The 9,969-nt window shown below is 42.0% G+C and overlaps 1 protein-coding gene across 1 annotated transcript; it reads right to left on the bottom strand.

The window, feature by feature from the left end:
- Positions 1 to 3,266: 3,266 nt before the first annotated feature.
- On the bottom strand, positions 3,267 to 5,659 carry LOC146959992 (uncharacterized; the record flags this gene model as incomplete). Its single annotated transcript, XM_085772722.1, has 3 exons — positions 3,267 to 3,528; positions 5,002 to 5,382; positions 5,500 to 5,659. Coding segments are annotated over 3 exons (768 nt in total), but the record flags the coding sequence as incomplete, so codon positions are not given.
- Between the last annotated feature and the right edge of the window lie 4,310 nt (positions 5,660 to 9,969).

Here is a 9,969-nt window from a genome sequence, read left to right as displayed (position 1 = left end):
CATAAACATGATTTGCAGTCTGCAAAAAAAGATTTTTAATGCGAATATTCTGGCTGTACTGTTGTTGTTGGTGAGTTCATCATGTTATTAGGGTCCGGGCAGCTAAGCTGCCGGGACACTATTGTATTCCTAGGAATTCTTCTTCTTCTTCTTTCTTTCTTTCTTCTTCTTCCAAGGAAGTCATACTTCCCATGGGTGAAAACTCACCAAACTTCACAGAAACATCCAACCCCATGCCAGATTCACTCAACTCCAAGGACATGTGCCCCCCCCTCCTAGGGGGGGCACAATAAGCGTTTAAATTTAAAAACTTTAAAAATTCCTACCAAACCAACGGTAGATGCTACAGTGTTGAAACTTCACCACAATGTAGCCTCAATACTGCTGAAACTTTTGTCAACTTAAACTTATTACAAATTATGAAGTCCATCACTCTGTTTTTTTCAATAACTGTAAAACTTTTAAAATGTATCTCCTCCCACAATTTTTGCTCAATTGTCACCAAACTTGCTACAGAGCATCTCCAGACCGTCCTCCACAAAACTTGTTTCTCGGATTTTTGATTAAGCAAAAATTGAGCCAACAGTGCATGAAAACGTTTGACTGTAAACGGTACTGTAAACATATACCATCAAATTCTTGATAAATACATTTTCAATCTTCCTGAAAAAAAATGAGAATATTCTGGAGTCATGGTTGATGAAGTTTGGCAAATATCAGAATTTTATCTCAAAAACTGAATTTTCTAGAATATTTTGAATTCTGCTCTCATGGGAACAACTGCAGTCAATGTGAGACTGGAATTTATAAACATCATATTTTCTCTTATGAAGCAAAACACGTATCATTAAAAACAAATCACCAACATTTCCATGCTGTCAAGATGCAATTTATGTATTATCAGATTTTTGTTTAGATGACTGAATTTCTGAAATTTTGACCATTTCATCACAACAGCTGCCCGAGCACTGACTCACCTGAGTGGATAAATGAAGCTACACAGCAGGTCTCACTACAAGCCAATTAGCTCAGTGAGTTAGGAGCTGGTTCTTGGTGTCAGAGATTGTGAGTTCGAGACCCAGCAAGGGAGATGATGATGATTACGGATCAAAATGTCACATGTCCACAAGTTGTTTTGCTGTCTAGATGCAATTTATGTGTTAACTGATTTTTGTTTAATAGAATTTCTGACTTTCTTAAATCTGCCTTGACAACAGCTGCCCGGGCACTGACTCACCTGAGTGGATAAATGAAGCTACACAGCAGGTCTCACTACCAGCCAATTAGCTCAGTGAGTTAGGAGTTGGTTCTTGGTGTCAGAGGCTGTGGGTTCGAGACCCAGCAAGGGTGATGATGATGATGATGACAGATCAAAATGTCAGTTGTCCTCAACACGAAACACAAAACAGTTGTCCTAATGGTGGCATCACAGCAAGCCTCTAAGTTTAAAAATCCAAATAGTTTGGACTGGACCATGTGCGAAGGCTCCTAACATCTTAGACTCATAGTAGATGTTTAACAAATACATATCATTATTTTACCTCAAAACTGATTTTTCTTTTTACTGTGGTTTCAAATCTGCCTGCGCGACAGTGAATGGCTTACTCAATTTGTGAAGCCACTGTTAAATGCCACTTGGCAATTAGCTCAGTGTGATAAACAACGGTCTTTGGTTCTTGAGGTTGTGGGTTCAATCCTCAACTGGTGCAAATTGGACATTATAAGGTCAACTGTCTTGTCTTCCTATTCTCCTGTTTGTTGCTCAGAATTGCCTAAATTTGCCCAAAAGTAGCCCGGACCCGACCCATCGCTGCGCAGCAGCTATAATATGAACATTATTCCTGAGTCTCTGTGACATATTAGGAGGATTTTACGGCCAGTTGCTTTAGATTTCTTACATATTGTACCTTTAACTGTGGATAAGCTGCTCCTTGGATTTCCAACGCCTTAAAACTATTCTACTTCCTGTTATCAGGGGCAATTTCATGCAGGAACACAACTTCGATGATAAGTTCAAGTCCCATTTCATCCATTTTAAATGACATCGATCAGCCACAACAGTAAAACAACTCAGTGTCGTCATTGTTGGGGCTGGTTGGTGTATAACACGGCCTGTTTTCAGTTCCAGTTCAAACTGGGTCATAAGTGATTTGAAAATAAAATAAAATAAAATGAATCAAAATAAAATAAAATAAAATATTAAAATTAAAATAAATCTACGGCACAATGAGATGTGCAAGATGTGAATGGTCCAAGTGCTTTGAGACTTTATGAAGCCACTGTATATTTAAAAAGAGGCAAAGACAGGAACATGTCAGTCAAGCAACAGTCAAATCACACAGAAGAAGAAGATGAATCTCCTGATGTCCCCTCCACGAAAGTGTGTCGATGATCCAACAAGAACGAGACGGGATTTTTAGCAAAGTGACAAAAGGTATAGAGGAACCAAGTTTTTTTGTTTTTTTTTTGCCACAATGAAATAAAAACACCAAGAATTCGAAACATTGTCAGATAAAACTCAACCGTCCCTTAGAGAAAAACTATGGTCTGTTCAAGAGAGAATATTTGATCAAATAGAAACTTGAGTTTTTTGATCCCGAACAGTCACTCAGAGTTCATCCAGTCAGTTCAGTGGAGCTACAATACGACAGTTCACCACAGCAACAGGTGAAGAAAATACACTTGTTATATCTATGAATCTCCTTGAAAACAAGTTTTATCACCTGGATGTAAATCTCTACTTGTTTGTGTGGTGCAACCTATAAATAAATCTCCACTATACTTGACTTTAGGAAGAGCAGGTGCAACCAGATACAGAACAAGTTAAAGGGATAGTTCAACATTTTTTTTTTCATTTTCGAGGTAAATTCATGCAAAACCGCTGATACGTGTTCCCGTCGGCAATGAGTCTCTGCATTTACCTCTAAAACAACTCCACCTCGTAACGTTCTGTTATTATCTCATAGCGTGTGCAGGTCACAAGTTGTCCACCAGAGCGTTTTGGAGTTGTTGGATTGTGTATTTGATGAGTTTGATGAGGGAAACCAAGAAATTCCATTAGCTTTTACTTTACTTTACTTTATTTTATTTTTCTCACGACCACGCAAGTGGTATGGAGCACAAAGACATAGCAAGAGGCAGCCTCCGTAGCGTAGCTCTGAGCAGCTCGCGGCTCTGCTCCGCCGTTCTAAAAATAGCTTGCACCGACAATTAAAGGTAATGAACCAACTGCTATGACTACAGGGATTATGGCAATGGGCCAATTTGCCAAAATGTTGAACTATCCCTTTAACGATGTTGCTCATGCTATTATAATGTTCTGATACTCTCTGTGTGCTCCCACCTGTTTGAGTTGGATCTCAGAGTTGACGTGGACATCACAGATCTGACAGTGGAAGGTTTTGTTCTGGAGGCCCGAGCCCTTCAGCACCGAGCTGCTGACGTTCTTCAGCTTGGCTCCGGGCCGAGGGTAGGCCTTGATCGGCCCGGCGCCGCTCCGAGCCTCCAGCATCGTCTTGTGCTTTGAACCTGAAAAACAGAAGATGCACAAAAAAAAACAAAGTTTATGAATCGTGATAATAATACAAAAATGTCAGGTTGTTTCAAATGATGGTGCAGCCGTTTTTTCTTTTTCTTTTTTTCTTTCATCCCATTAACAAACAGACTCTAGTTTCAGTTCATCTCAACCTGTGCAGACTTGAAACTTCCTGCAGATAAATAATTATGTGTATAATCATCCTCAAGTGGTAACACAGTTGAAAGAAACTGTTGAAAACTCTCACTGCTGGTGCATTCAAGGACAACCCCGCTATCCGGATACATTTTTAATTACAAAGTCGACAGAACCCACATCATTATTTCCACTGTGTTCTGGTTTGTTCATTGTTTGTCTCTTTGGTCTGATTCATCTCGTACAACACTGTTCAGCTGCAGTCACTTCTTCTATTTTGGAGCCGAGCACCACAAAGAGATTTCAAAACAATGTCTGTTCTCAGTTCGTTCACCGCATCACGATTACAGTATGTAACTGAGGAGAACTAGGTATGAACCGTGCAGATGGCTGCTGCACCCCGTACGAGACCCTGTGATTCATTCACGGAGAACGAGCTGCAGGCGAGTTGCAGAGGAGCACTGAGATACGTAATCAATTATGTTATTGATTGTTAATTATGTCTATCTCTAACTTTCTCCACCAAATTAATCTAATTTTGTTGAACTTGATCCTCGGAAGCCGGCTGTTTCTTTTGTATTGTTTGTTTATTCTATGTTTGCACCCCTATTTGGTAATGTGTCCTCATCCTGTCTTGCACTATATAAAAAATAATAAATACATGTACTCTAATTTAATTAATTAGACAAATGTAAAAGGGGCAATTAGAAATAAAGCTCAGCCTCTAATTAAGACTTGATAAGACTTGATAAGACTTGATAAGATAAGATAAGATGAGTTGAGGCTCATACCAAAGGTAATGGACAGGTGAGGACCAGGGTTTGTGCAGAGATATTAAGTTCTTTCACAACAATCTCCAGAACAAAGGTGACAAATCTCAATTCCACTAATTTATTGTGGCCATGATAAAACCAACATGGTAACGATTCAGCTTCGAGGCGTTCATCAGAGCATGGAGGAAAATAGAGGTCGTGTCACTGATAAACAGGAACTGACAGGTGAGGAAAACAAGAAAATAAGAGAAAAATAAATAAATAAATTAGAAAATAAAAAATAAACATCAGCAGCCAAAATAAGTAAAGATTTTTTTAAAAAAGTGTTGTTGCTATTCCGTTTTGGTTTAATTAATTTAGCATGTTTACCATGATCATATTTATTTGTTTATAACTATGGATTTGCATCAATGATTTTGATTTTTGTGAAATAAAATATATATATAAAAAAAGAATAAACTGCTTCTGCCTCCTGTATAATTGTGTCATGTGACCAACTGGTTACTGTCCTCTCATCATCATCATCATCATCATCATCATCATCATCGTCATCATCACCTGCATTATGAGCCTCCAGCTGAGACAGGGAGTTGACGGCAACTTTGCAGAGAGAGCAGTACAGCAGCTTCTTGGCCTTCTCCTCCTCCGACTCCGCTGAGGGAGGTGCATCCTGGGAAGGAGCAGGAGGATGAGGAGCAGGAGCGGGGCATGAAGAGGAGGTGACAGGAGGAGGAGGAGGAGAGGCTTTGGATGAAGAGGAAGAGGAGGACGGGAGGCCCGGAGCAGGGAGAGCGGAGGGAGGACTGGAGGGAGGAGGCTCGCTCCCCGCTCTGCTGGAGGAGGGCGAGGAGGGAGGTGGAGGGGAGGAGGAGGAGGAGGAGGAGGGAAGGAGGAAGGCTTTAAGGGGGGAGGAGGAGTCGGAGATGCTGGGTAAGAATTCTGGAGGGAGGAGAAGAAGGAGGAGAGGAGGAGTAAACAAAAAACATCCTGTGATACAAAGAACTTAGATGAGCAACAACGTTCAGATCAGCGTTGGTACGAGCTCGTGAACTCAACCTGTGTGCTGATAGGTGCTGCTGTTGGGGGCGGGGCCTGCCGGGCTAGAGCTGCTCCCATTGGTCTCCGCTGTGATTGACAGCTTGGCCTTGGCCTTGTTCTCCTGAGACTTGAGCTTCTTGGCATGACGACTGCCTCTGTAATGAGCCTCAGCCTGAGACTGAGCGAGAGACACACAGAGAGACAGAGCAGAGTGTTTCAATCAGAAACTTCAAATGCTCAACATTTATGATATCAACATTTATCAGACATGTCTTTTATTTATAAGGTCTTAAACGAGGAAAGCATTCATCAGCTGCTCACCTCAAGGATTATTTTAGAACAAACTCTCAGGTCCATATTCATTCAACCCGTCAAGCTTTAAGATCTCCATTCCCCAAAAATAATACGGTACAATAGAGTGGCGAAGTCCCGCACTTCTGTTTCTGGTACAAAATTATCAATGAGATTCAATGGGTAGATAAAAATTATTTTCTGGTCCTGTTTGAATTGTGGCCTGGATTTCACATATGTTGTTTGTGATATTTATGACTACAATTTAGCGCAAAGAATTTTGATAATGTTCGGTTTTGTGTGAGACCGTTCTGTGAACTACAGCTCTTCTCTGCTCTCGACACATGATATGATATACGTCACCACCGCGCTTGAACTCTGCAACAGACGAAGGGCAGGAGGATAAGAGCATAGAAAGAGGGGGGAAATCATTATAAGTCGGGGCATGTGGAGAGTTGAATCGCTGTGGATGGAGAAGGAAGGGAGGAAAAGGGTGATGACGTGACGTCACATGCGCGTCTTTCTCATTGTGTTTTCTCAACAGCATTTAACTGAACAATGGCACCATAAACGGTCAAACTCTTGACATGAAAAAATATAATTTAAGCCTATAAACAACATTTGTGTAATCCAAGGCTGGGGGATAGGAAAAAAATGACTTTCTGTCCATTGAACACCATTCATTTTTCCCGCTCCGAAAGGTCCCATGGGGGTCGAGGGGAAGGGGCGGGACTTCGCCACTCTATTCGGTACAATACGGTGTCTAATTATGGGACACTGGACACACATTCCCATTTGACAAAAAAAAAAAAGTTAATCTGTAAAAGGTTACAAAGAATGAAGACACACACTTACTTTCTTTGTGTAATCTCATTAAAACAATTTTTTGTTTGTTTATTCGTTTTGTTCTTTTTTTATTGTTATTCATATATTTTGATCGTTTTTCTCTTTGTGTAATTTTTCTCTTATTATTTGTATATTTCTGATTGTTCATTTGTATGTTCTGTTTTTTTTTGTATGACATTGTATATTCATTGTTAACTATAGGTAAAGGCATCTCATAAGCTTGAGAATTGTTCTTTTTACTTGTGTATTTTTAATGTGCAAAATAAATCTAAATCTAAACATAAATAAATATCCATGTATTTATTACACCTTGCATACATCATTATACCCATAATGCAACTGGACCAAGTGACATTCAAGTGTGTGTCATGTCAGTGGCGGCCTCTGGCATCAGACTGAGCTGGTGGACAGACTACGAGGTCTGGTGACGTCAGTTCACACTCACTGGGTCAAAGCCTCATGTGGCTGCAGCTGAGTATCTGGCTGATGTTGGTTTTGTTCCATCAAATAAAAAGCAGATATTTATTGATTACACATGAATGATTCACAAGATTTAGATAAATCTTTTGGAGAGAAAGCATTGCTCTTTTTCAAGATAACCTGTGCATGTACAACTAATTTGACACAATGTTTTCTTTTATTTATCTCCTGTGATACATTCACTATATCCATCTATTGTGGCTGAAAAACTGGACAATGACACTTGTATTGTGAGTGGGTGGACTCTAACAAAACTAGGACTGAGCTGTGGTTACACTTTTATTTTTTATTGTTTTTAAGTTTTCTTTTTGGCATTGTTATTTTTTTTGCTTTTATTATGGTACTGAGTAGTGAGCGGCTCAGGATGAACTTCTTCCTCCAGGCCATCAGACTCCTCACGATACACACTGTGATTTTAACAATTGATTTTGTTTCTGCCCTTTGCCTTCTCCCTCAGCTATTTTTATATTATTTTTTCTCCTGTTTGCAGCAAAGTCAGTTTTTTTAAGAGTTGGATCAGTTTTACATTTTGCTGCAAGTTTTATAACATAACTGTGTACAGTATGTGACGAATAAAGTTCTTGGGTTTTGAATCTAGTGCAGTAAAGAGAGTCAGGAAAGAGAGGGGATCGAACCTGTGGTTACTTAAGTTAGGACAAAGCCTCTCCTCCTCCTCCTCCTCTTCCTCCTACCCTCACTCCTCTCCTCCCATCTTGTCTCCTCTCTCCTCCTCTCCTCTCCTCCTCATCTCCTCTTCTTCCTTCTACCCTCACTCCTCTCCTCCTCCTCCTCCTCTCCTCTCCCCTCCTCCTCCTTTTCCTCCTACACTCACTCCTCTCCTCTCTCCTTCTTCCCCCTTTTCTCTCCTCCCCCTTCTTCTCCTCCCCTCTTCCTCACCCTCATCTCTCCTCTCCTCTTCCCCTCCATCCCTCTTTCCTCTCCTCCACCTTCACTCCTCTCCTCTCCTTCTCGCCCCCCTTTCCTCTCTCCTCTCCTCTCTTCTCCTCTCCCCCTCACCCCCTTTCCTCTCCTCCCCTCTTCCTCACCCTCATCTCTGCTCTACTCTTCTCCTCCTTCCCTCTTTCCTCTCCTCCACCTTCACTCCTCTCCTCTCCTTCTCGCCCCCCTTTCCTCTCTCCTCTCCTCTCTTCTCCTCTCCCCCTCACCCCCCTTTCCTCTCATCCCCTCTTCCTCACCCTCATCTCTGCTCTTCTCCTCCTTCCCTCTTTCCTCTCCTCCACCTTCACTCCTCTCCTCTCCTTCTCGCCCACCTTTCCTCTCTCCTCTCCTCTCCTCTCTCCTACCCTCACTCCTCTCCTCTCCTCTCCCTCTCCTCTCCTCCACCTTCACTCCTCTCCTCTCCTTCTCGCCCACCTTTCCTCTCTCCTCTCCTCTCCTCTCCTCTCCTCTCCTCTCCTCTTCCTCTCCTCTCCTCTCCTCTTCCTCTCCTCTCCTCCCCTCTCCTCCCCTCTCCTCTTCCTCTCCTCTCCTCTCCTCTCCTCCTCCTCTCCTCTCCTCTCCTCCCCTCTCCTCTCCTCCCCTCTTCCTCACCCTCATCTCTCCTCTCCTCTTCCCCTCCATCCCTCTTTCCTCTCCTCCACCTTCACTCCTCTCCTTCTCGCCCAGGGCCGGCCCTGTACATCTGGGGGCCCTAAGCAGGATAAAATTGGGGGCCCTGCCTCACAGTGTATATGTACCATCAAATATTCATAAAACCAGCTACCGTATGCAACCCTTGCATATTTTATTGTACCTCTATCAACATGATGGCGAGCATATATTTTATTACTAATTAGAGTCACTGAAACACTTAAAGCTGTCTAATTGCACTTGTCATTTTTTCTTCTACTTTGTTTTTGTCTGAATGTTAATGTTAATATTGTGAATGGCAATAGGTGGCTCCAAACCTGCAGTAGCCTATTAAATCACTACTTTTGATATAGCAGAAAGATAAAAGATTCTACAAAAGATTACAGTTTGAACAGATTTATTTTCTTTAAATTATCTGTACAGCTAAATTCTAGAACCCTTAAAACAAAACTTAAGTTGAGAAGAAGATAGAGGATGTTGGTTGGTCAGCAGCATCATCAGCAGTAACCATTGGAGCTGTGGAGAAGATTAGTAGAATTTTTTTAGCCACTTGTGTACACACAATTTAATTTTCCAACAGAGATAAACATATTGTGGCAACAAACAAGAAACTTACCAACTGTATGACTGGAACCAGCCACAGGGGAATGAGGATGTGGCAACATGACATATCTAATCAGCCATTAATAAATGGGTGATTGATCCTTTATCCCCTCACAGGAAAACAGCATTATCTTTTCACTGTAAACAGACCTTAAAATCAGCCAGGACATGTGAACTGCAGCAGGCTGGTACATGTAGCAGCTAACCAGCTAAGTGAGCTAACACAAGCACCAACATGTTTTTTCAGCTAAACGTTCATCTGGTAAACATAACATTAATTAGCCTTACCTTGTCCTTGTTTTTTTTTCATCCTCGACCTTCTTCTTTTTCCTATTTTCCGCATCTGACGGATATATCCTTTAGGACATCGTCGCTTTCCAAAAGCCAATCACCTCCTCGCAAATCGCGATCTCAGTGAGTGAGGGAGGGAGGGGGCCAGGGGGGAGAGAGGGGGGGGGGAAGGGGTGGTGCGCGCTCGTTACCGGAGAACGGCCACAGTCTGCGTTACGTTTACGTATGCGTGTCACGGTCATTGTTGCCAGTTGGGTCAAGGGTTACATGTTGCCGTTGTCAGAGACGGTAGACAAATGATTGAGCAAAGTTTGGGGGCCCCCTAGTGGCTGCGGGGCCCTAAGCAGCTGCTTAGTTCGCTTATAGGGATCTCGCCCACCTTTCCTC

The sequence above is a fragment of the Trachurus japonicus genome, unplaced genomic scaffold (genome assembly GCF_045865225.1).
Source record: "Trachurus japonicus isolate A0001 unplaced genomic scaffold, Traja_1.0 AP030809.1".
NCBI classification, from domain to species: domain Eukaryota; kingdom Metazoa; phylum Chordata; class Actinopteri; order Carangiformes; family Carangidae; genus Trachurus; species Trachurus japonicus.
This window is presented reverse-complemented; position numbering and strand designations above follow the sequence as displayed.